The sequence below is a fragment of the Diceros bicornis genome, chromosome 33 (genome assembly GCF_020826845.1).
Source record: "Diceros bicornis minor isolate mBicDic1 chromosome 33, mDicBic1.mat.cur, whole genome shotgun sequence".
Classification (NCBI taxonomy): Eukaryota; Metazoa; Chordata; class Mammalia; order Perissodactyla; family Rhinocerotidae; genus Diceros; species Diceros bicornis.
In genome coordinates, this window is record NC_080772.1 from 24,587,043 (window position 1) to 24,614,549 (window position 27,507).

Below are 27,507 nucleotides of genomic sequence, written 5' to 3' on the forward strand. Positions count from 1 at the left end.
TAGTTTGGAAAACATTTTTTCTCAGAATTTCAAAGGCATTGCTCTGTTGTCTTCAGCGTTGTATGTTGCTTTAGGTAGTCTTACCATTCTGATTACTGATCCTTTGCACATGACCTACTTTTTCTCTCTGGAAGCTTTTAGCTTCTTCTATGTATCCAATGATCTAGAATTTCATATGCTTTGAAGTGAGTCATCTTTTCTTTTTTTTTAACTAATGAGCTAAGCACTCAGTGACTTCAGAAATCCATGTGCTAAGTTCTGAAAAATATTATTGTATTAGTTCTTTGCTAAAATTCTCCCTTCTAGTTTCTTTGTACTCTCTTTCTGGAACTCCCATTATCCAGATGTTGGATCCCTATGAATGATCCTCTAAGTTCCTCTAATTTCATTTTCGTCTCCTAATTTCTATATCTTTAATTTTTTTGTTTACTTTCTTAGGAACATGTCATGAAACTTTATCTTCCAAATTTTCATAACATTTATATATCTATTGTCAAACTTTTTAATTTCCAAGAGCTTTTAATTCTCTAAATGTTTCCTTTTTAGGGCATCTTGTTCTTATGTCATGATTGATATCTTTTCGTCTCTTCGGATCCTGGCATTCTTTATTATTTTGTTTTGTTATATCGCTTGTTTCTGTTTAATTTTGGTTTCTCTCTTTCTTTGTTAGTGGTTTTCCTCAAATGTCCGGGGCAGTCCATTTATATTTATGAGTGAGGATGAAAAAGCTGATTGGAAGCTCTGCGAGTACGGATGTGTGCTCACATGTCAAGATGGAGGCATTCCTGATAGTGATCAGACAGGGACTTGGCTATTGCAAGCTGTCAGTACTGTCGACCAAGGAAAAATCCACTACAGTTTAGACAGCAGATATTTATTTGGGCAATTACAACTGCAATCTGGGAGACACAGATTCAGGTAGAAACCCAGACTGTGCCTTGGAGAAGACAAAGAAGGCAAGGATTTATAAAGGTCAAAAGAAAGAAATTACACAGAGTGTTTTGCAAGATTTGTGATTGTTGCTGGCAACAACTGTTACTTCTCGGCTATACGTGATCAGTTGCTAAGGCCATCTCTAAGGCAAAAAGTTCCTATCTATGGGAGTAAGCATATTTCTTGAAAGAAGGTCAAGATGACAACAGTGAAGCACAGTTCAAAAGTTACGTCTCATCTGGGTAGAGATGCGGTGTGCGTGCATCAGCCCCATTTCCTTAATGGCCTCCCAGCTCCATTTTAGAAGCCTTGACTTATGTTACTCCATTTTGTTATTGCTGTCCACAGTACCTACAGTCATTTCTCTTGGATGATCCATTTCCTCAGAGAGAAATCTAACAAACTGTTCTGAGTGGGTGAGAGTGGCAGTGAGGGAGGGGAGTACATATCCCTGGTTGTAGCATTCTCAGAGCACAAGGAGAAGGGACAAGGGTGGGGGTCACCATTCATAATGGAGACTCACTCAGTCTCCATTCTCAGTTGCTGTTTCTGGTGTTTACAATCTGGACACCCCGCCAGAGAGTAAACCTTCTGTCAGGCTGTTGCCTGGCTGCAGAGGACTCTAAGGCTCTAACTGTTTCTTATACCAACTGTCAATCATTCCACTGAAGGAAGTTTCTGGAACCTTTAGCTCCTGAGCCTTTCCAGGATGCTGTAAATGACCCCGTTCACTCAAATTCACTTCTGTAGGCATTTGGCTTTCTCCTCTCTTCTTAGTCAGCCATATGCTTTTCCGGTCCCCAAATTTTGTGGCCATCTCTTTTCTGCTGTCTTTTTCTCTCTTCATCTCCTTATCATTATATTTTTTTGTCTTTTTAAAAAATCATTTACCTATAATTTTATTGGGAATTGGGAGGTGAATGAGGTAAATATATGCTCAACCTGTCATGTTTAACTGAAAAAATATCCTATTTAGAACCCTCTAACAAGGCTTCTGAATCCCTATACCTCTGAAGGGCTGTATCGTGCCTTCACACTTTATTAGTAGCTTGGCTAATACAGAAAGCTAGTTTCAAAATTATTTTCCCTCAGATCTTGGAGACTTTATTCTATTAGATTTCAAGCATCCACTGATGCTGATGAGAACACTGCTATCTTCTTATGGGGATTCTTATTCCATTGTAGGTAATCTGTTTTTCTCTCTCTGGATGGTTTTAGAGCCTTTTCTTTATCTTTGATGTTCAATTTCACAAATTTGTCTCTCGGAGTGGGGATTTTAAAAATTCATCTTGTTTGGAGTGCAGTGGGACCTCCCCACCCCAGGAAGAATGGCTCTCACCTCTGATTCTACTTGCTTTTCTACATGTTTTAAAGGGTATGGTCCCTCCATTCTGGTTTATCCCTCCGTAGAATCCCATTTGCTTACAATCTTCAAAAACGTTCTTCAGAATCTCTAGGCTGATTTCCACACCCCACTCCCGCACCCTTCTCATCTATGTCATGGACTTATTCTCTTTTGTGAATCTTGTAATCTCAATGGGATTTGCGGAAAGAGAGAGGGTAAACGTGTATCCATCTGTCACCTTGACCTAGAGTTTCACTTCTGTTTCAATATGCTCATCCCCTGATTGCTTATACCTCAGAATGCCCAGGTCTTTGCTTTCTAAATCAACTTGCAGTTATTTGTATGAACCTTCACTAGAATATTCTTAGAGGACAGAACCAGTTTTATTTTGCATCATTTTTCTGCTTTCCTAGCAGAAAAGATGGCTAATTAAAATTTTTATGCCAGCATAGAACTAAACATTTTAAATTATCCCTATTGCTATTTATGCTTAATTACAACATTCTTGAATAACAACATCCCAAGAAAGACCCCAAAAAGAGAATAGTGTAATTATAGTTCACCTTGTTCCTTTTTCTACTCTTTTGTTTCCCTTCTCTTTTTTTTTCACTTTTCTCTTCTAAATGATTACCATCCCTAATTCCTTTCCCTTTCTTTCCTGAGTGGGTATATTTATTTTTGTTCAAATTACTTTCCACATGCACTTTTGAAAATCAGTTTATTAAGTAATTCTAGGGTCCGTAAATCATTGTAGAGTGCCTGTGGGAAGGATCCCGACACTAAGGTACTCATTAAAAAAGAATATCAACTGAGTCTTAACTACTTTGATCTTTAACTTTAAAAATAAAAGCTTTTGGTTCTTCATTAATCACTTGGACTACATGTTTCAGTTCTGAACTGTTTCCTTGGGATTTGCTAGAATTAATAATAAGCTTTCAAGACCATTATTTAATAGTTAGGTCCTCTAGCCTAGGAAATTCTTCTCAAAAATAGAAATAACAAAAATATACTTCAGTATGAAAGTAATTAATGGCCATGCACAAGAAACTAAATACATAAGGTGAAAAACTGATTTTATACAACTCAAATATGTTAAGTATTATAACACGTATTGGAACCATAAATATATCATAGCTTTATTGCTGTTAGTCATCAGACCCATGCCTATCAACTCTGAAGGGTTTTTTTTTGTTTTATTTTTGGTAAAATTTGGTCATTCTCTGACCAGTCCAGAAAACTTGGGTATTTTCTAGTAAAACAAGTAAAGAGCTTTTTAAAATGTGAACAGAAATTTATTTACTTGTATAAAAATTTTAGGTAACATTGAAAATTACCCAGGTATATCTTCAAAAGTTTTGCTTTACAAATGTTAGAAATGGTTTTAAAATGTTAATACTGAACTTATACTTGAAGTTCCTAACCTTGATGTGACTCAAATTTTTTCTTATTAATTTCTGAAGAATTTAATTTACCATAAAAACAACTCTGACAGTTAAATGAATATAGTCTGAAATACTACTACACTCAGCATTAAATATTGAAGATTTTTCCATCCCTATTAAGCTTGCTATTGTCATTCTGTATTACGTGATAAGTACCAAGAAATATGCATTTTAGTAAATCATTTGCTAGTGAATAATATTTTATACAAATGAAACCAAAGGAATTTCATACAGTTTAAATATTGAGATTCAATCCTCCAAAGAAAATATCCTGAATTTAAAATTGTTTCAAAAATGAAGAGGGCTTAGCTTTTACGGCACAGTCTTTGGCACAGTCAGGCTTTTATCAGAGCTGAGCCCTGGATGAGGAGCTGAGACTGGGCTCAGGCTGACTCGTAGAATGATCTGTCATCCAGATCCCTAAATAAGCCACTTTGTCTCTGGTTCTCTGATTTTCCAATCATACAAGAAGGAGACTAATAATTCTCTGTGTGTGTGAGATTGTAACATTTGTAATAAAATCCATGCCTTCTATAATCAATACCTCTGCCTATTACTCCAAACATAAAAAAATGTATGATGTAGAAAAAAAGTAGTAAAGTTTACTTCACCTAAACTTGAAGTTGGACTCTGGGAGATTATTTTAGTCAGCTTCAGGCTTCAAGCCTTGGAAATAATCTTAAGATGCCAATGATGGTAGAATTTTCATAATTAAAGCAATTGTTTCATTCCTTCATGCCAAAATTTCACTTCATGAAAATTATAATATTTAAAGGAACTTGTACTGACCTAGAATGAACATTTGATGAATCATTTCACTTGAAGAAATTTCTTCTTCTTCAAAAAGGTATTTTTAGCATAGCTGTTGGTTTTTCATTACAAAATTCTTACTAAATCTTAAACAGCTTGTCCTGTGGAAAATTATTTGTGACAATTTGCTTGAAATTATTATTTCATAATTTATGGAATAACATATGGAAAATGTATGTGTGAGAGTATACATTTTTTAAAGTAAGAAGTTTTTAAGAGATTATGGGATAGAAAGAAGGAATGCAAGACTCAAAGTGTGGATACTCTTAAATGACAACTTACCAATAAATGGACCACTAAAATGTAGTAATTTTAGTGCAAACAGACATGTATTCTGTGTGGCATGGGCCACCTGTTGAATGGGAGGACTCCAGGTGGAGGGTTAAGGACATAAAACCACGGGAGTCTTTAGGGTGGGTCCTCAACTTAGTAAAAATAAAAAAGTACTGTGTTTCTTGAGAACTGGCCCCTAAATTTTCTTTCTCTACTTTAGAGTACATCAATGACGTGTGTTCAGGGACTTTGGCCAGTTTTCGAAGGTTTATGAAGCACTGAACCTGACTTGCTAATATTTATCATGTCTACAAACACATTTTAAAATATTTATATTGCAACCTATATAAAAATAAAACTATGAACAGCCGGACAAGAACACTGGTCTACTCGCCGAACTTTCTTCCAAGTTCCTTGACATCGAGGATTGCCAATTGCTTGCCAATGAAGAGTTTGATTTCTGAAAAAATATTTTGAAAATGTTAGTTAACTAAAAGTAAACCAAAGAAAATTCTAATTTACAGAATTATAAATTGAGGGTCTTTTTTTTTTTTAAAGAATGATCAGCCCTAGAGTTTTGAAGTGCTTTACAAATTGAAACTTTTGAAAAATGATCACAAACTGAGTTTCCCTTCTTTGGGCTTTCAAATCAAGTTACCAATTAATCCCTATTTGAGGACACCCTCATGTTGAGAGAGTAGTTTGAGGTTACTTGTTTCTGTCATTTGGTCTGAATATATGAAGTGCTACATAAAGGAAAATGGCTTCCATTTCATATATATTTAAATTAGAGGGGTCTGAACCAAATGATCTCTTGTAATCCTTTCCAACTCTTTGACTCCAAAATGAAAAAAATGGGAGAAGTGGAAAAAGCAAAGCCAGATTACTGAAATTATTATTTTTAAAGTCACTGGAAGCTCAGCCAGGGTTTAAGGTACTTTATGGGTACAAATTAAATTATAAGTTCATTTAAAGTCAAAATATGGATGAGGTATTCAGAAAAATATTAAGTCTAAATATTAAGTTTCTATTTCATATGAATTCCTTACCCACTTTACCGTTCATATAGTATACTCAATACAGAGGCTGTTAGGCACAAGTGACTAATAAACATAAATTCAAGTTACTAAATATTAAAATATACTATGAAAATAATGATTAACTGGAAAGGTCCATATTTTACTTTCTAATCTGTATTTTTACCAGTTCCATCTGACATACTTAAAACCATAATCCACGCCCAGCACGAAGTCTACCCTTCTCTTAGTTATGAATAGCGTTATCGAAATTAACCGATAGTTAAGTACAGGACTAGGATAGATTTTCAGTGTGGTAAAATGTTTTCATGGGTCAATTCTTTTGGACAATCCATAGACTTCTGTAGGTTTAGGAACCTGCAAAGCTGAGCCCACCACTATCTCAATTATGATTTTATGACTACTACTGAATTGAGTAGTGGTTCTGAAATTTTGCTGTGGGTATTAATCATCTGGTCAGGGGTCAGCAAACTATGACACATGACCCAAGTCCAGCCACCCTGTTTCTGTGTAGTGTATGAGTTAAGAATGATTTCTTACACTTTTAAAGAATTGAAAGAAAATCAAAAGCAGAATATTTCGTGATACATAAAAATTATATGAAATTTAAATTTTAATGTCCAGTAATACAGTATTATTAGAATAAAGCCAAGCTCATCTGTTTACATAGTGTCTATGGCAGATTTTGTGCTACGATGGCAGAGTTGAGTAGTTGTGACAGAGACCACAGGGCCCGCAAAGCTGAAAATATCTACTATCTGGCCCTTTACAGAAAATATTTGCCAACTCCTGACCTAGGAGATGGTTGAAAATCCACCCCCAAAGATTCTGATTCGAGTGGGGCTCAGGAATATGCATATTTTAAACCATCATTCCCAGAGATTCTGATTCAAATGGTCTTCGGAATACTGCTTTGGAGCCATCAGGTCTCTGGTGGTCATTTGGGAGCTTGGTCTGAACTCCAATATCCAAATTCACCCATTCATCCTGCTATAGAGCCTCCAACTCCCATAGTGTGAACTGGGCCCTGGACTCCGGAATTGCTAGATGGAACGTTCCCCTCATTTATTGTTTTGACTCCTCAAATCATGCCTTGATACTGGTCAGCTGTTCAGGACATGGAGAGGACAGACCTCTCCAAATGAGTAACAGAAAAAGTCCTTCAACCAATTTCCCTGGCTTACCCATCAGAGTCCAGGCCATCTCCAGAACAACGAAGGCTCACAGAGTTCATAGCTGGAGGCTGACAATCTACACACACGGTGTACCCCTCTCGGAGATACTGCATCCATCGAGTCAGAGGTCGGTTTTCCATAGCACAGTGAGGAGTCAATGATTCTGTCTTGAACTCCATACAGTAGCTAGAGCAAAACAATAAGGAACAGTTTTACCTGCTGTAATTAGAGGTGGTCTAACACTGTACAAAGTCTTAGGAAGCCTGTAATCCCCGAGGACATTTGACAGACTGGAGAAGGCAGTGCAGAGCATCTTCACAGGATGCACATCAGCCACAGAATGCCTTGTAGAGTTTCTCATTCGCTGAACTACCGTGATGTCTGACTGACAACTACAGTGAACCTTTTTGCTCTTTTTCAATCCATGATTGAATAACCCGATCAACATGAATTTTCAGAAATTTGGATATCCTATATCCTGTCTAGTCTGACCACTAAATTGTGTATAAAAGCACATTTCAGTAGGAAAATAGCCCTTGATAACTTTGCTGATATTTTAATGAATTATAGAAATTAAACAAGAACTTGCTTGAGCCTGAGAATATGTGAGCCCCAAGAGGGCTAGTCCTTGACACCCAGGCCAGCGTCTGTGCTTTTCTGCCCCACAAACATTCCCAGGGCCTTCCCTACACTCCTCACTCAGCTCACCTGCATGATCCGGGGTAATGAGATGAGTTTTGACTTGAAGTCAAGCATCAAAGATATACTGGGCATCACAGATAAAAAGAAATGGGAAGCTGAGACATGTTTTTCTGTCACAGAGACTACTGTCACCTTATACTGAGCTGTGGAAAACTCCAACACTATATGTGACTTGACTCTGAAGGCCCCGGGGCATCCAGACATGGGTGAATATTTTAGTCTTGTACTTAAAAGCAAACAACTTTACAATTCTTCAGGGAAACAAACATAGTAAAAACCCTGAATGTTGCAATTTAGGTTCTAACTATGCTAAAATGGGCTAGTTTTTTATTCATAGAATTGTGAGCTGTAATAGGCTAGATGAAAAGCGTATGGAGAGTCTGCTGCAAAGAAGATCTGTAACAATGGTAGCTATCATGTATTAGGTAGGTACCTTATTGTATTGAGGTAGGAAATTCTATGATGCAGCTTCAATCAACTTCAGACAGCTTAACCCAGACATCTCTTCAATGATATCTTCTCATTAAATTCTCATAATGACCCCATGTGGTAGATATTAATATTCTCATTTTTCAAGAAGAAAAAAACCGAGGTGGCTAGTGAGTGGCAGTGTGGGGATTTGAACATGCAGCCCTCTGGTGTCTCTAGTCTGACAGCAGAAGAGTGGACTTCTAGTGAGCACAGATGTTCCTCCCTCCCAGCCTGTGCCACTAGGTCTTGATAGAAATCGTCAGAGCTCAGGTGTGGGCCACTTACTAATTCACCAAACAGAGGTGGTGCTAGAGTCCACGGTCCCATAAAGGCTGTAAGAGGAGCATCCTGAGTGTGAATGACAAAATAATATCATCTCATTTTTATATAGTGTGTCTCTTCTTGGACCTGAGAGACAGAGAAATCTTTATGGCCCAACAAAAACAGGGAGGAGATAAGTTCTTTCCCAAGTCTGTGGTGGAGAGTCATCTTTCACCCAAAGTCAAGGAACAAGTAACAGAAGAAAACCCATCATGCCAAGTTGACCTTAGTGGGCTAACTTGGCCAAACAACTGGAAAAATATAAGTAAAAAGCATAAAAAAAAAAATCATCAAATTACCCGGCATCCTCTGTGTCTGTAGACCACCGTGGAGATGCGGCTTGTCTGGTTCTCTCCTTGTTGAACGCAGAGGTAGTTATAAAGGCAGGGACTAGAAAAGGGAGAACGACGTTGAACACATGGAGCCTGAAGTACTCACAGTGACATTTCCCAAATTTGGAGTCTAAAGCTCTCCACCTCGAAGTCCAAAGGAGTAAAATGAGGCTAGATTACAGAGTCCCCAGAACCCCATTCCAGAAAGAGTCTGTGGGAGGGGAACCGCAGGCCTTTGACAAGCAGGCTTGTCTGCAGTGATAAATCACACTGTATGAAAGGAAGGAGAGCGGCCAGGGAGGAGAACCAAGAGGAAATGATAAAAAAGATGGGGGAAAAAACAAGGAAAAAAAGTGAGGTAATAGAGAGAGGGAGAGGACATTTTTAAAACTGAAAGGAAGAGAAATAGAGAAGAAAAGGGAAAGAGAGAATAAAGTAAAAGAATAGAAAGGAGAAAGAGAAGGAAGAAAGGAGAGAAGAAGAAGACAAAAGAGAGAGAAAAGGGGATGGAAGGAGAAAAAAAGACAACCAGAGAGACAGGAAATGAGATAGGGAAGAAACAGAAGAAGCAAAGGAAGGAAGCGTGAGTGCCCCCTAGGTCTCCGGTAACCGCAGCCTGGAAGCTTCACCACCGACAGCCACCAGTGTCCTCTCCTCTTCCCTCTCCTCCCCCGACTCTACCCCAGCTCTGACACTCCTGGTAGGAGAAAAGAAAAGGAGCCAGGAATTCTTTCCTCCCACCTGTGCTCTCTTCTGTAGTTTTATTTTGTTTGTGTGTCTCCTTCCTATTTCATCTCTAAAGTCTACGGAGGGTTTTGCTTTATGTAGCACCTGGAGATAACCTCTTGGTTCCACTCCGCTGTCAACTCAAGGAAGACGAGGTTTTGCCTTGTTCATCACTGTAGCCCTCACACATTTACACACTCAGTAAATATGTGTGCAATGAATGAATGGGTTGATGAGTGAATGAATGAAGTCACAAAATTGCCACCAAGGTGCCCAGGTCCTACTTCCCTGTGGTCTTCTGTTCTTATATTGAGCCTTGCAGCCGAGATGGCTCAACAAGCCTTCCCACCTTTCATTTCAGAAACTGGATGATCCCAGGAAGGGCAGGTCCCAGCTGATGTTGGCTTGTGCGATGCCAAAGGCATCATCAACGTGAGCAAAACGGCGTGAGGGCACCCTTTGCAAAACAGATGCTTCAAGTCTACATGTTCATTTCACCTGGCTCCTTACTGCCACAAGATGGCAGCCCTAATTCTCTTTTAGATTTTCTTAATGAGGAGTCATTTTTACATAACTAGAGAATATAAGACAAGAGAGGCCTAATACCTGGAAGCCACTTGTTCCTCAGAGATGCAGGTAACTGGTCTTGTCTCATGTGGTTTGGTGTCTAATCTCTCTCCAGTAGGACAGTTATCCACATCTAGAGGAAGCCCTGAGTCCCAGCTGTGTGGCTCTTCCTTGCTGCACTAACATGTAAAATTGTTTTCCGAAGAGAACATGCCATGCATTCGAAATGTGACTGTAGCTTTTGAACTTCCAAAATCCATGGATAGAATCAAAAAGAACAAGTGAGTGCACGTATGTTAGGATCCTTCTCTGTTTCTCTTAGACCTAATTATCAGAAACACAAACATCCAAAGGATTTTAGTTTTCCCATGTCGTTTTCATTTCTGTTCTTCTGACGCATTTATGTGTTTATTCACCAAGTGAAGAGGGCATTTACTGCTAAATCCACGTAGCACTATACGAGACAAAGTATAAAATTTTCAGGATGTGTTTCTTTAGCTCAAAACATTTATTTGATCTCCTAATTTGCACTGCATATATTATTACAAAAGTTCAAAGGCAATATGCTTAATGTGTAGCTCAGAAAAAAAATTAGGTTAGGAAGTAGAGGGCAAGTGACATGACTATAGTGTCAGGTATAAAATCCTTAGAAAAGTTCTATGATAATAAAAATAAAAGCTAACAGTTATGCACTCCTAAGTTTCCAGGCATGATGCTAAGCACTTTTTTCATGCGTTAACTCATTTAATTCTCACAACAACCCTCTGAAATAGATGCCATCATTTCCCCATTTCACAGATGAGGAAATCGTGGCACAGAGAGGTTGAGAAACGTGTTCGAGGCTCATGTCTAAATGTGGCGGTGCCAGGAAATGTCTCCCAAACCACACTCTTCACTGTCAGCTCCATTACCTCTATTATAAAGCAGATTATAACATTTCACCAATTTATGAAGGATATTTCCCATGAATTAATTATATTCCGCTTTATTTTTCCTTTCTAATCGCTGTGCTTAATGTGAAGTGAGATCTAAGAGAGGGAAGGGGAGAATGTTAGCCCTTACACTCGGAGTCCCCCAGGCCATGGGAGAGGGGTGGGGGTGGAGCTGGGGTCCAGGAGGTGGCGGAGGGCTCTCAGGGGGCACAGATGAAGGCCTGTGGCATGATGGCCCCTTGTGTGTTCACAGCCTGCTCATTCACAAAGTACTTTCACATCATATGTCATCAATCTTCACAAAAGCTTTGTAAAGAAGTGTTATGCCAATTCTACTCATCAGAAAACTGAGGCTCATAGAGGTTAAATGAAGGGAAAATAAAGAATAAATGACTGGGGCCGCCTGGTGGTGTAGGGGTTAACTTTGTGTGTTCCGCTTCGGTGGCCTGGGGTTCGCAGGTTCGGATCCTGGGCACGGACCTACTTACCGCTCATCAAGCCATGCTGAGGCAGCGTCCCATATAGAAGAAGAACTAGAAGGACCTATACAACTATGTACTGGGGCTTTGGGGAGAAAAAAGCAAAAGAGGAAGATTGGCAACAGATGTTAGCTCAGGGCCAATCTTCCTCAAAAAAAAAATATATATATATATATATAAAGAAGAGTAAATGGCTAAGCAAGGATCCCAACACAGAAGATAGGTTCTGTTTTTTGAAGACCTACTATCCATGTCAAGCCTCTGTGGTCGTGACCCATACCCATCATAAAGGCAAGCCAGTAACCCTGGACCCTGTTGCCTCCTCTCCTCCGTGTCCCACCCCCTCGAGCCCCGGGCTTGGTCTGGTGGCACATTCCAGTGAGAGGGTGACCTCCCCACTGGCACGAGTCTCCAGTAAACAGACCAGGAGCCAAGTTGCCTGGAGGACTCTGAATCAGCACTCCTTTTTAATATCCCCCACAAATTTCGTTTTCATTACTTAAGAGTGGTAAGAAGTTTAGAAATTATTTTTGCCCCCAGTCCCACTTCTGCTTATGTGTGGAAGCACATAGCCGGTGCCCGGGCACAAAGGCTCTCAATAAACACTGGTTCCCCCCGTCCCCCTTCCTGGCAACAATATTCAAATGTAAGAGAGTCTCTGTTAACAGGCTGTTTGCCAACTTTCCCGGCGTCCTATCAGCCTACCATTGTTCGGTTTTACAACAACTTCCACTTCTAAGAGCGTGGCACCGCACAGACTCACTTTGAACATGAAAGTAAATTACATTTGCTTTGAGAATTTCATAAGGCCTCTGACACAATCGGGTGTCACAAAAGCAGGACTAGAACCACTGGTCTGTAGAGATAGTGTAGAAGAGAATAGAATGAGAGTTTGACAAATAACACTGGCCTGGAATCATACACTTGATAATGCACATTGATCTCCTCTCGAGAGAAAAATGCATATAAACAAGAGTCAATATGTGCAACAAATACAATAATATGGCTTTTTGGATTTGGTTTTATGATAAAAATATAGTCAAAATATGCATTAAATGAAATAGGAAAAATGCAATAGCTGCTTGATCATTAATAAGAGTGCTTCAGTGATCTTGTTTCATTCACTGGCCTCACAAGGCCTTTATATTTCTACTTAGTTACCAGAATCTGTAATTACAATTTTAGCTCTAATGATAACAGTTAATAGCAAAGCAATACGAAGCAGGAAAAACAACAGGATTTAGAGCCATGAGATCCAGGTTTAAATTCTGGTAGTCCTCTCTGAGTTCCAATGTCCTGACGTGTATACCAAGGATAATGACACTGCCCCATCTCCAGGATAGGCAGAATAATGGCCCCCCAAAGATGTCCATGTCCTAATTCCCAGAGCCTGTGAATGTATTGTGTTATTTGGCAAAGAGGAATTAAAGTTGCAGACGGAATTAAGGTTGCTACTCAGTTGACCTTAAAATAGGGAGATTATCCTGGATTATCCGGTTGAGCTGAATGTAATCACAAGGGTCCTTCAAAGAGTCAGAGGAAGATGTTACTAGAGAAGAAAGGCACAGAGAGATGCAATGATGCAGGCTGTGAAGACGGAGAAAGGGGGCCATGAGAAATGGAATGTGGACAGCCTCCGGGTGATGGAAAATGCAAGGAAACGGATCCTCCTCCAGGGCCTCCAGAGAGGATCACAGCCCTGCTGACACCTTGATTTTAGCCCAGGGAGACCCTTGTCAGACTTCTGACCTACAGAACTATAAGATGATAAATTTGTGTTGTGTATGTCACTGAGTTTGCGGTAATCTGTTACCTCCAACTTTCTGAGGTATCGACGAAAGGTTGTACAGCACACTCATGCTGTTTTTCTCTAGAACATGCTTTCTTGAAAGAGAATCTCTTAATTTTAGCATCATTCATCATTTTGGTAGGCTGAGAATTTTCCAATTCATCAAGCCCTGGTTCCATTAGGATTAAAAGTCCTTGCCTCCATCTAGCTCCTTGCTCTCCCATTTCACTATATGCAGCAAGAAGAAACCAGAATGCACCTTCAACACTTTGCTTGGAAAGCCTCAGCTAAATATCCAAGTTCATTGCTTACAAGTTTTACTTTCCACATAACTACAGGACACAATTCCGCTAGGCTTTCTGCTCTATATGACAGGATCCTCTTTCCTCCATGAAAAGGCAAGGAAACGGATTCCCCCTAGAGCCTTCAGAAAGAAACACAGCCCTGCTGACTCCTTGATTTTAGCCCAGGGAGACCTGTGCTGAACTTCTAACCCAGAGAACTATAAGATAATAAATTTGTGTTGTTTAAGCCACTAAGTTTTGTGGTAATTTGTTACAGCAGTCATAGAAAACCAAGACACTCTCTTACAGGATTGCTGTGAAGACTGAATCAATAATATCTATAAAGGCGCTCTGCCCTGCAATTGTGAGGGATCAGTATGCCAGGCAACAAAGGCTCCTGCTCCTTGAATAGGAAGTCCAGTGGAGGCGGGAGGTGGTAACAGGTACACAAGTGACCCACAGCAGGATTGAGAGCCCCTAGATGGAGTGGGCACTCCTTCTCCATGCTCCCTCTCCAACCTGTGCATCCTTCTATCACAGCGCTCGCCCATCAAACTGAGTTATAAATAACTGTGATGTTTGTTATTCGAGTTTGTATTTCCAAAACCTAGCACAGCCCTGGTACGTTGTAGGTGCTCAGCGAATCTTAAAATTAATGAAACACATAAATGAATGCACAGGAACTAGGGGCCCCAGAAGAATCCACCAAATTTTCACGTTACTCTTTGTTTTCCCCTAGTGGTCCATCATTTTCCAAAGTGTATTTTACAGAACACTAGTGATTTAGTGATCAAATAAGGTTGGAAAACACTCAATATCCTATCTCCCTCTTAAAGAATGAAAATACATATTAGCATGATAAAGTCCCCAACAAGCTCTTTGGTAGAGAGGACTGTCTAGCTGGTTTACCCCACGTGTTCCTGACTAAACCCCTTCTTTGCACTTTGGGAACTTCTGCCTTCAGGAAGTTTTGAGTGATCCAGCTATGATGCAGGGGGCTAAGGGAAGAACCGTGTAGCCGTGCTTGGGCTAGAGCAGTGGTTCTCAGACTTCAGTGAGCAGCAGAACCCCCTGGAGGCCTCGGAACCACACAGAGTGCTGGGCCCCCCTCCAGTCATTCTGATCCTGTGGGTCTGGGTGGGGCCGGAGGAACTTGCAATTCTAACAAGTTCCCAGGTGAGGCATCGGGAACTACACTTTAGGGACCACCAGACTGAATGTCCCAGGGGCCCTGTCCTCCTCCCTGACCAGCTTGTGACAGGAGTCATCATTTCTAAGACATCTCAACAGGAAAGTGAATCTCAGGGACCAAAGGCAGGGCTGCAAGTGCCAGTGGCCCTGCCCCAAGGAGAGATTTCTCCTCTCTTTGCAAACTAGGAGGTTTTATTTTACCTTATTAAGAAAGGAGGCCATTAAGTACAGATATCTCCTGTTAGTGTTACATCAAAGTTGCTAACGCCTTCTGGGGAGTCACATAAGAAGACTGCTGCTTCTTAAAATCCTCTTAGTGGAGTCTGGTGGGAGGGGTGAGTGAGGGGGTAATTTGGGAATTCGAGGACATTGGAGGAGGGCAGGCCTGTGAGCTCTGCCCAGTCAGAGGACAGAGGAGTGGACATCTCTGGGCAGAGAAAAGAACCCCAGGGGGCAGGGTGTGGGCCCATGTGCCCTTGGCCCATGTTCCATAGCATCCTCTTCATTGGCCTTCCTGTCCCCTTTCCTGCGACTTGCACTGTCCTGTTACAAAGAGATCCAGGGCTGGGAAGCGGTCTATGACAGCCTGGTGCAACACCGAAGAGTTAAATGTGCTGAAGAAGTACTTTCTGGCAGCCAAACACCGTAAATGAATAGAGCAGCTGCTTTTTCTGATAGATCTGCTATAGGTTTTAAGAGTCATCAAAAAAATCAGTAATGTACAGCGACTCCCTCCCTGAGCCTTTTCTGCAGTGTGTCTGCAGACTGCATGAGCTGAACATGATTTTGTCCTGTGACCACTTCTGCGAGCACTAAACTATTTCCCTGGGAGCTTAACATGACTGCTGTGTCCACGAGAGGCCTCCACCCTGGCCCTTCCATGTCCGCTCCACGACCAGAGCGATCTTTTCAAATCAGATCTGATCACACAGGCCCCTGCAGAAAACACCCCAGTGTCTTTCTAGCACTCATAAGATAAAGACGAGAATCCTACACAGGGAGCTCCCTGCACTGAGGGGGTGTCAGCCGAGACACTTCCCTTCTCACTGCCAGCCTCAATCTCTGTTCTCCCCACACACTGGCCTTCCTTCAGCTTCTCAGATGGGCCTTGCGCTTCCCCTGTTATATAAATGAGCCAAAGATGGCCCCTCGGTTGTTTATTTCCTGACAGCAGACTGAGACCTATTAGCCTCAAAGCCTACTGGCACCAAACTCAAATTTTTATATATCCAATTGCTTTAAATATAGCCAAACCAGCAGATTTTTAGCCATTTAGGCCCTGCCTCCTTTGAATACCCTGCAAAACTACACCCGGCATCTGCTGCCATTGATAAGTTAAAGCCTTGTGGTTGTAAGACCCCTAGCTGCTATGGCCCTTGCCCTTCGTAGCCCTTTGACCCAGAGACTTCAGGTCACACTGCTGAGCTGACATCGCCTAGACACATAAGCCCCTGGCAGATTCCTCTCCTCCCCTTCTGGATGGTGGTCCCCACACGATAGCCTCTGGACTTCCCCTCTCATGCAACCCTGTCCAAGCACCACCCAATAAAGCTTGTGTTACTGCCTCTCGTGCTCATATGGTTTTCCTCCCATATGACCCTCAAATCCCTCCAACCCCCCGTATGTGACTACAGTCATGCACAGCATAACGACATTTTGGTCAACGATGGACTGCACATGTGATGGTAGTCCCATAAGACTCGTACCATATAGCCTAGATGTGGAGTAGGCCATGCCACCTAGGTTTGTGTAAGTACACTCTACGGTGTTCACACAAGGACAAAATTGCCCAACGACGAATTTCTCAGAACGTACCCCCGTCGTTAAGCGACACATGACTGTATCTGGTTCATCACACTGGCCTCTGCCCGGGAAGCTCTACATTCTCAGCCTCATCTCCACATCCTTAAGGAAGTCCTTCCCCTCCTCACTTGTGCGGATCCTCTCCTCCCCCGAGACCAGGCGGATCAGCTTATTACACACACTCATAGCTCCGTGTGCCTCTCACTTGTTCAGAACCAGTGGCACCAAATTGCAGCTGTAATTTTGGGGGATTAATTTCCTAGGATTATCAGATTATCATCTCCCCCTCCCACTAGACTGTGATCTACACAACAGCAGGCTCCATGTCAACTTTTTTCACCATTGTGACCCTGGCACCCAGCCCAGTGCCTGGCATCAAGTAGACCTCAGTAAATATTTGTGTGTGGAATGGAACAAGGTGGCTTGACAAGGGTCATGTTGACATGAAATTTTCCAGGTTCCTGTGAAAAACATAGGATCTTCGCTATACTGAGAAATCAGTGTTTTCCTCTATCAGATTCCATCCTGATCAACACATTGGTATTCGCCCTTTTGTTTATTTCTTTGTGAGCTTCAGAGGCTCCAGACTCATGAATGAGCGATTCCTGTCCCCTGCACTAGCCACTCCACAACCAGGAGGATCTTTTCAAATCACAAATCTGATCACATTAGCCCCAATCCAGTCGGCTTGAGAAGAGAGGTAGGTGTTTTAAGAGTCATTGTACCATTGTGTAGGAATTTATAATTTGTCTACCATTTTCACACATGTGTGAGTGTGCATGATTAAACAGGTAAAATAGTTATCCTTCCTGGACATGCACTATCCTTTGTGAACTATCCTCACCCTGTCTGAAGTTCTTTGTCGCCAGCTTGAATGAATTCCCTAAAAACACAACGCACTGGTCCCTTACACCTACGGCATGCACAGGAGAAGGGGCCACCATTGAGCTATGAACACAGGGAGGAAAGAGGGGGTGAGGGAGGGCTGGGAGGCGTTTTTGCAGCTGGCCGCTAATCCCTTTATTGCGCATTTCCTGAGCTTCCTATCTCCTCTGGGCAGCCCGGCCCATCCCACGCTCCGCAGGGAATGGAACTTTCCCTGCACAGCACATGGCCTCTCATGGGACGAAGAGATGTAAAGTCATCAGAGGCAACAGAGGTAGCAAGCGTGCAAACCTCTTACCGAAGGAGTGGCCGCAGTCCTGGCCCTGGGGCGTCCAGTACTCCAGGCAGCCGGCTCTCTCCTCCAGGGGCGGGCAGGGCGCCCCTCCGTTCAGGGGCTCCTGCTGCACCGAGCGCCTGCGCACGCGGGCCGTGGGCTTGCACTGGTCGGCGCAGCCACTCCAGGGGCTCCACTCCCCCACGATGCACGGGCGAGCTGAAAGACAGCACGAGGGGACGCTCAGCAGAGTCACCCGGCCGCCCGCCAGGCCCTCCCGCCACCGGAGACAGTGGAGCTCGGCCCACGAAAACCGCGCTTTGACTGGGCCCTGTACCAGGAGGGCACAAAGAGCCTCAGCGGTCCCGGGTGACACCCACTCCACCCGCCCTCATGGTTAACTGATAATCCGGTACCTTTCAGAGGCAGGCGGATGTTCCAGGATCCTGAAGGTGGGTCTGAGCCAAGGACACACCCCAGTGAAAGACCGGATGCCTCCAGGGTACTTCCTCATACTGGGGGGCTCAGAGCAGACCTTTGCTTTCCAAACATTCTTTTTTTGTGTGTGAGGAAGATCAGCCCTGAGCTAACATCCATGCTAATCCTCCTCTTTTTGCTGAGGAAGACCGGCCCTGAGCTAACATCTATTGCCAATCTTCCTCCTTTTTTTCCACAAAGCCTCAGTAGGTAGTTGTATGTCATAGCTGCACATCCTTCTAGTTGCTGTGTGTGGGATGCGGCCTCACCATGGCCGGAGAAGCGGTATGTCGGTGCGCGCCTGGGATCCGAACCTGGGCCGCCAGTAGAGGAGCGAACGCACTCAACCGCTAAGCCACGGGGCCGGCCCGACCTTTGCTTTCGTTTTACCTTGATTTTAACTTTATTCTCCCCTGCCCAGAACATTCTTATTGTAACAGCAATACATATTCATTTGTAGAAAACGTTAAAAAAAGAACGTACTGCATCCACCAATAACCCATCACCTGCCCAAGTCAATTCTTATCAGCAGATGGCTTTGGGCCACACCAAGGGACCCCTATACTTGGGACTTCTCCTGGATGCTCTATTCTCGTCGTCCTCGGCTCACAGACGTCAACTACAAGAAGCGGAGTTTAGAGATGAGGACCCTGGGCCCCAGAGGTGAGGAGGACTCGTGGTCCCGTGTGAAGGGGCAGAGGCAGGGAAGAATTTGGCTCTCCCGACAATTCCCCAGCCACGACTGTACAATCAGCGTGGTTGCACATTTAACTCTCCCATTTAGCCCTAATGAGTCTTTTCAAAGGACTGTAATGAGTTTTTAAATTGCATTACTTCAGGACTTGAAATTGGATATAAGAAAAGAACAAGAAGACAGTACGCCTAAACTAGAGGCCAAAACTCGTTCTTTCCCACGAAGTGTGACCCACTTTCCTATCACCCTCACAGTTTCAGGGTTACAGTGTCTTCATCAAGAAACCACCCTCGCTTCTTTGAAACCTTGATTTGGACCGCTGACAGTTTGTACTTGAAAACTCATTTTGCCTCTCAGCAAACTAGTTTCGGGTTCCTGGCTTTTGGAAGACGTATCATTTGGCAGCACATAGCTATCTCTGGCATGAAAAGGGTCACACACAACATAAACCTCCGTCAGTAATGCAAAAATTTCAAACTGTTTTAAAACAGGCTTTTATTAATCACCTAAAAACTCATAGGTATCCCGTGTCAACTACCGAAAGAAGCAAGAATGAGCCACGTTAGTGTTCATTCCCAACATCCGCCATGCACACATCCTTTGGAAAATCAATAACAGGTCACTTCCTGCCCTTGTCATTTCCTGTTGACTCCTCCCTTTTTATTTTCACCATCCCATGATTTAATTGGCCCACAGAACCAGAAGGCATTTAAAGAGACGGCCAGGCTAGGAGCTGGTTGAGAAGGACTTCTGTTCTTAATTCGTTCAATAACTCTTCCTGCCCCCAATTTCTTCATCCCTGAGCCTAGCTAGTCTTGTCCTGATGTGTTGGACTTGACCAACACTTAATAATACACTTGTTTTTTTTTAAATACACTTGTTTCAAAGATGAACATTTGGACATCACTATAAAATAAAATTTTGCCATGGCATTAACTCCAAATTTAGTGATATGGCCTTGGGTTACAGTCGATCCATACAGTAAAAGATGACATTGATGAGAGTTTTCTGACAGAATTTAATCTCCTAGTATTTCTTCAATATTTGTGTCTCATGTCCAATGTTTATTTATTTTATTTCATTTGACCCCTAGTTAAAGTCCTCAAATCACAGAATCGTTGAAGCAGTTATTGTTCCTATTGGTTAAGTTTTGTCTCTGGCAAAATGCTATGCTCTGTTTTTCCAGTCCATGACTTTAACAGCCCTATAATGAGAACCAAAGTTCTAGAGCCCTGAACAACATCTTGATGGTAAGCCAAAATGAAAAAAAGTTCACATAGAATTACATGAGTAAAAGGGTGTTCCATAAAATGTTTTGAGTTGGAAAATTAATCTGAAGTATTTATTCCTATTCTGCACAAAAGATTCTCTTTTTTTTTTTTTTTTTTTGTGAGGAGATCAGCCTTGAGCTAACATCCGCCAATCCTCCTCTTTTTTTTTTTTTTGCTGAGGAAGACGGCCCTGGGCTAACATCTGTGCCTATCTTCCTCCACTTTATATGGGACGCCGCCACAGCATGGCTTACCAAGCAGTGCGTCGGTGCGCGCCCGGGATCCGAACCAGCGAACCCCGGGCCACCGCAGCGGACGCGCGCACTTAACCGCTTGCGCCACCGGGCCGACCCCTGCACAAAAGATTCTCTTCTTGATTACCTTATGAACTTTTGATTATTTGGATTGCAATTCATCGTAGATCACAGAGATCATTGGTCCTGGAGGCTAGGGGAAGTACAGGAACTTCTGACAGATTTATTAACACAAGTCATATACCACAGCTGCACGAGACAGATTTCTTTTTGAACTGTTCCATTAGAATTGCTGTCCCCTTTCCACTAAAGCTTATCTAATTCACATCTATATCCAGCATATCAAAATATTCTTTCTTGAAATCTGACTTTCTCAATCTTCACATGTCACCAGCTGTTCCTGAGGGCAACAGACTCTTGTGAGCAGCGTGATCTCCTTTGACTCCAGGCTTGTCAAGGCTGCCTGAGGTCTTAAGAGTTAGTATTTGATGACATCATCCCACCCCTTTTAGGGGAAAGAAGCCTAGATTTGGTGGGTGCCAGGAAGTTCAGCAAGCTCCTTCTTTTCTTTTCTTCTTCTTTGTTTAAACTCAGTGTAATATTCAGCTGGAGTTTCCCCAGAAGCAGATCTGGAGACATGGATTTGAAAGCAAGTAACTTATTTGGGAGGTGATCCTAAGAAGCACAATAGAGGAATGGAGGGCAGAGGCAGAGAAGGAGACACAGAAGAGATCAGAGACATAAAGAAGACACCTACGTTCCTACGTTAGGCCCAGTGGGCACTGCTGGCTCTCAGCTCACTGGAAGTGAAAAGAACAGAAAAGTAAGCTATATAATTCAGTAAGGAATCTGGGCACAAGAGTAGGGTGCATTTTCACATATCCTAACAGGGATATCCAATCAATAAATATTTGTAGAATGAATGAATGAATGAATGCAATGGCACTGGGCAAGTTCCTCCTCCTTCCTAAATAATGTTCTATGTTGAAAAACAGACTCTGGTCTGCTCATATCATAAGTAAGAAGCCAAAGCACTGACAGACGCTCCAGGATGGGTGGGAAAGCCGGTGGAAAGACAGGGGCAAAATCAAAAACTCCCCTAGCCCAACACACGGGCATTCTAACCTGGGCCAGAGTTGTCTGGGCTCTCCTGGCAATGGTGGCCCCAAAAGGTGTCCACTGGAAGGAGCATTGCTTTCTGTGCCTTACAGTTAGGAAGATCTAAGCTTCTCCGGGCAGCCACAAGTCCTTCAAGTGGTTTTTAATCCATTTATATCTCCTGCCCATAACACATCTTGAAAGTAACAAGCTTCTTTAATTTTATTATCTGTAGCGTGAAGTGGTATTTCCTTTTATCTGAGCCAAATTTCCCTCGGTCAAGAATCTCAGACTATGGTGAAAAAAATATCTGTGTTTATCTTATCTGTGCCACTCATGGACACTGGTCCAGTAGATCCCTTTCCTTCCAGCACAGACTTTCCAGGTTGATGACTCCAGCTTTTGGACCCATCTTTCCGGACCCTTCCCCTCTCGGAATTACCACTGGATTTTCTCCAGGTCCGTTCACAGCCTCACCCGTTCACAGCCTCAGTGAGCTGTGGCAACCAGACTGGACACATTGTTCTCAGTCTTTAGGTACCAAAGGGTAATTTAAAAAAACATTTTTCTAGATGATGCCAAATACACACACACAGCGCAAGAAACTGAGCTGACAGCCAGATCCTTCATTTCATAAATATCGTCTGGATTATTTCTTCTTAATGTAAGGCCTTGCTCTTGTTCTCATGTAGTGTCTCCTTGGTTAATCACAGACTCAAGCATTCTCTTTTGTAATCTGGCCCTGCTTGGCTCTCTGCCACCTCAAAGTTGAAGGCCACCCACGATCAAGTGCTTTCTCCCTCACGTTACTAAGTTCAAATAGTCCTTATCATTCCTAAGGAAACATCATTTTTATACTTCACCCATAGCGCTACCATTTGTGCATACCTTTTGTTTCCTGACATTCTATGGAATAAAAATAAAACAGCCCCTTTATCCACACACATACCTTATGGTGACCCAATTTGAAATGTATGACATTTGCCTTTTCTCTCTTCTTATGTATACCTTTTTCTGTGGAACGTTGGCAAAACTGTGAAAGTCGAATAAGACTACATTTCCCAAGTGCCTGTGTAGCCCCTCAAAAAGCTCTCATAAAATGATCAAGTATTTTTTCCTTCTTGAAGAAACCATGTTATCTGGCCCCAGTAGGTTTCTTTTTTCTTTTGAGACATTAATTGGACGAGTTCATGAAATGCTAGCAAGACAATGAAATGGGCCTCCTCATTAGAAAAACAGAATTTAATACACCATGCAAACTCAGGGAAAAAGGGGAAACAAGTGAAAAAAAATAATGATGCTTCTTCTGGGTAGTAAGATTCTAGGTGAGTTGTTTTCTTCTTTTGTGCATTTCTATCTTTTTCAAATTATCTGCAACAAACATGTATTTTGTAGTCAGGGAAGGAAAATGTTATTTTAGTAAGGCTATGTGCATATGCCCCAGATGGCAGGGCCCTCTGAAACCACAGATAACATCCCCTGGGTGGAATGACTGCTCATGTTGTTTTGACAAAGATTAGGAGACACCACGATAGCGACTAGGGGATTGCAAACAGAAGCAGGACGCATGTTTTGCCCTTGAGGAGCACACAGTTGATCGAGAGAGAAGGCTCACTCACTCTACAGTATTTATCTGGGGCCTACCCTGCAAAGTACACGGTTTCTCATAAAGCCCCATTTCTCCAAGGCAGTAAAAACATAATGTTTAAATGTGTGGGCTCTGGATCCAGAATTCCTGGGTCAAATCTCACTCTATCACTTATCAGTGGTGTGATTTTGGACAAATTGCCTAAGCTTTCTGTGCCCCGGTTACCTTGTCTGTAAAATGAGACCACAATGAGGAATCACCTCGGCAGGTGGTGAGCCCTAAGTAAGTTTAGGGCTGTGACGTGCCTGCGAGAGCGCCTGGCACGGAGGGAAGCTGGGTAAGCGCTGACGACTTGAACCTTCTTGACTGCAGACCCAGGGCTGCAGCCAAATGCCACAAAGTGAAGTCGTGTTGAATACTGGTGCCAGGCCCTGCTCGTTTTTTCTGCAGAGACAAAGGCAGGGGAAGCCACATGCTGTCTCTCGGGCTGCTCTGGCTCCAGTAAAGCCTCAACACTCTAAATCATCCTAGGCTGGGACATCCTTCCTTTGGATGAGTTGGAGCCCATATTTTCAAGGAGAGTGCCCCTCTCCCTCCAGATATGATGTCATCAGATTTGGGCCAGTGTGTTGCCTAGATTCCCCATAAATCTGGGAGAAGAGACTGGCTCACACAGGCTACTCAGTTTTTGTCCTGCTCCACTTGGGTTAATTATTACTCTTTCCTTAAGTTGCTCATCCAAGATCTAATGCCATCTACTGTTTCTATGAACTGAGAACGCAGACCCAGGAACCTGGCTGATGAATTAGAGACTGGGGTGTTATGAACCCGATAAGCCAGCCTTCCAATAAGTTTTTCCAGAGCAGGGTCACTTGGATTCATCCCCCTTCTCTGCTTCCCCATCCCTGATCAGGCTCAGCCAATGGAGACTTTTCTATCCTTTTGTGTGTGGGGGAGGGTTTGTGGAGATAGATTATTGGTATTGAAACCCATGCCATCATCATAGTGAGATTTTCTGAGATATTAGTTTCAGAACAGATTTTTTGGCAATTCAGTAATTCTATAGATCCAATAACTTATTTTTATTTTTACTGAGTTAAAAAAAAAAAAAAACTTTCTATTTATAAAAAGAAATTCCAGTATTTCCTCTCTTAGCCACACCCAAAAAATTGTGTTTATCAAGATAAAAAAACATCAGAGGGAATAGAAATAAGGCATGCTTAGTTCTCTGACATAGTTCCACTTTTCATTCACAATTAACGTAATTTCAGTCAAAAAGGCTTCAGGCAGCATCGGTAGGTAACCTAACATTGGGTAAAGAGGAAAAGAGATTCTAAGAGGCAGAATGGTTCTGCGTATAGAGCGTAACTGGGGGCTCTGTGCTACTGAAATTGATTTATCTAGAAATATACAATAGCCGTGAATTGGCACAGATGCGGCTAATAGCAGCTGGAAGTCAGGCAGCTGTGGGTTCAGATCTCAATGTGCTGCCCGCTTGTGTTAACTTAGTAATGGGAGAGCCCTCTCAAAGTCTCATTTCCTGCAGCTGGAAAACGCTCATCCAGGCCCACGGCGCCTTTCCCCAAACCCCAGAGTCAGCAGGGTTGCGACCTTGTCCAGGCTGAGAAGACCGAGCCTCTGAGGCCCGCAGCGCCCTCCCTCTCACCCTCAGCTCTGAGGCGCGGGCAGGCTCAGGCTGGCCAAGTGGCCAACTTCCAGTTGTCTCTATTTTCTTCTTCCTTTCCCAAGAAACTCCGGGCGCAGAGAATTTACCAACAAGGAGCCTTTTCCATCCCACTTCTGCTTCTGCCTAGGCCTGCAAGGTCCTATGCTAAGTCCTTGGGGAAGGGCATTTAAGGCTCCTGATAAGCCTCTTTTACAAGCCTATCAGACTCCATTTCCTTTTCTGGCTTCGGATCCTGGTCCACCGCTCACAGCTCTTCCCCCAGCCACACAGAGGCTGTGATTTCTTTCTGAGTTCTCCTGAGATGGTAAGGTCATCTCTTCTCTTCTATTCCTGACCTGACAAATCCCCACTCCAAAATGATAGGCTCTTTGTCTTAATATTTCTACCCCCTGGACTGAAAATAAGAGGTTTATTTTTGACCAAATGAAGACTTTGAGGATTCTGCAACTCATCGCACCATTCGGCCTCACCGGAAAGCTGGTTCTCATGACACTTGCCTGTCTTTCCCCATCACTCTTCTGTTCCTGAATCTCTCCATATCTAGCTGTGTTCACTGTCCGTCCTGGTCACCAGGTTAGCCTCAGGGCCTAGCCTAGTCCGGCACAAGAGGCTGACACCCACGGGTAACTGCTGGACAGCCATGTGATGCTTTCCTGCAGGAATTCTCCTTCCCCTTCTCGGGACCTCCCGCTCATTCTCCAGGATTACGCTTGCCCATTACTTCCTCTGGGAAGTCTTCCTGGAATTCCTCAGGTCTTCTGAGTCTTTCCTCTCTAGCCTCCCAGATCCCTTATTTAGGCACTAAACATGTTGCAGGTGGTTTTGCATGTGTGTTTCCCTGCTCAACTGTGAACTTCTAGGGAGCAGAGACTGTGTTTTCATCATCTCTGTATCCCTGTGCTTCCCAAGCACATCCCTGTGCACATTATCTGGACTCTAGGAATTTCGTATTTGCCTTTAAAATATGTAGGCAAACCCCTGGTGAGAGAGTGCTCCTGCCATAGTGAGAGAGGCTTTGCTAGAGGGAGCCTGGTAACCAAGGCAAACAGGTGCGTAGGTAGAAGGCTGCCAGGAGGGAGAGTGGGGTGCCTGACCGGAGGACACTGCGTTTCCTAAATAACTGACTCCTCACCTTACTTTAGTAGTAAAATATTCTGGCCTTGGAGCAGGAAAGGGAAAGCAGCTTATCAAAAAGACGACCAATATTCACAGGTAAATCATTAGCTTTCAATCAGGGTCAAAAAATCTGAATGTTTTTCAACTGTGTTCTTCCGGCAGCAGGCCTGGGTGACCATCCTGCCACGGGCTGGTGGCCTCATCCAGAACCACAGAGGCAGAAGGGGTGCTGCTCTCTACAGGGCATCTGGTTCCCTGGGGAATGACATAGCCTGCTGGTTACTCTTCCAGGAAGACACTGGGGTCATTGAGGTCACACCTTAACGTATGTATGGCGTTTGGGGTGATGAGATTAACAGAGAGCAGGGTTACTTTTATTTCTAGAGCTGGCTTCTCTCAGGTACACTTGATTCTTCAGGACTATACTCACAATTTCTTCCTTTACCTTTTACTTTAATTAAATCAACATTTATTGAGCCCTTACCAGGGGCTGTGATACTATGGGAAATTCAAAGATGAAAAAGACTGACGACCCTAAAGGAAAATCGGCACGATTAAAACATAATAGGAACCCTGAGATAAAAGTCTTTATCGTGCTAGACGGATAAAATTGAATTCAAAAAGCATATCAAACACCTCCTATGAGGAAGGGGCTACGCTACATGCTGGAGTCCAGAGGTGAGGACAACTGTGGTCCTCACAAGAACTTGTTCTCCAAGAGAAAGTACCCTCCCAGAGCCAGCCATTGGCACAAAGTGGGATAAGTACACATTCCTTCCTTCTCACCCCTCACAAGGCCCCTAAGATCCCCCAGGGCTCACAGAATGAAAGCGCGGAGGTTGGCCCCGGCCGTGCCCCTGGAACCTGTCAGTGCTCGCTCTCCAGTCAGCAGTTGGCCCTACCAAGCTGGAGTTCCCGAGTCTAAGAATTCACACGGCAGCGGTGGCCCCACACCCTTCCAGGAAAACAGAGGGTTCCAGCCCCTTCCATCCAGGCTCTGGCGGGGAGGGGTGCTTTGGAGCCGTATGTCCACGTGGAGAGGACTGGGAGACCCCTGGGAGTGGGCTGGGGGACCCTAGCATGGAGGGTGTTGGGCGTACCTGGATGGAGGGGTCTGGAGTGGGCCGGGATAGAGGGTCTGGACCCGCCAGGATGCCAGGGGCTGAGGGACCCTGGCTCCGGGGCTGCGGTCCTTGGTGAGGGGCCCTGTGCCCCTTGGCTGCGGGCGAACAGCCGACGCCCCACCCTTGGCCCCGCCACCCACCTGGGCACGCCCTGGAGTAGTCGAAGCAGCAATCCCCGGTGAGGCGGCAGGCTTGGTCGCAGAAGCACGTCCCGTAGACCCTGTCCAGCCTCCAGCCGCGGGCGAAGCAGGCGGGGTCCCGGCCCGGGCAGCAGCGCCCCGCCTCGGCGCAGCCGGCCAGGGCCCCGGGCCACAGCCGCGCCAGCGCGCACAGCGCCATCCACAGAGCCCTCATGGCCAGCGCTCCGGGGCGCCCGCGAAGCCGCAGACCTTCGGGGCAGGCGCGGTGCTCCTCCGAGAGCGCGGCC

General features: G+C 43.7%; 1 protein-coding gene across 1 annotated transcript; it reads right to left on the bottom strand.

The window, feature by feature from the left end:
* Positions 1 to 4,012: 4,012 nt before the first annotated feature.
* SBSPON (somatomedin B and thrombospondin type 1 domain containing) lies at positions 4,013 to 27,507 on the bottom strand. Its single transcript, XM_058529016.1, has 5 exons — positions 27,221 to 27,507; positions 17,796 to 17,990; positions 8,809 to 8,899; positions 7,025 to 7,201; positions 4,013 to 5,263 (listed from the first exon to the last, which is right to left on the bottom strand). The coding sequence occupies exons 1-5, from the start codon at positions 27,432 to 27,434 to the stop codon at positions 5,146 to 5,148; spliced, it is 795 nt and encodes a 264-aa protein (XP_058384999.1). The 5' UTR covers positions 27,435 to 27,507; the 3' UTR covers positions 4,013 to 5,145.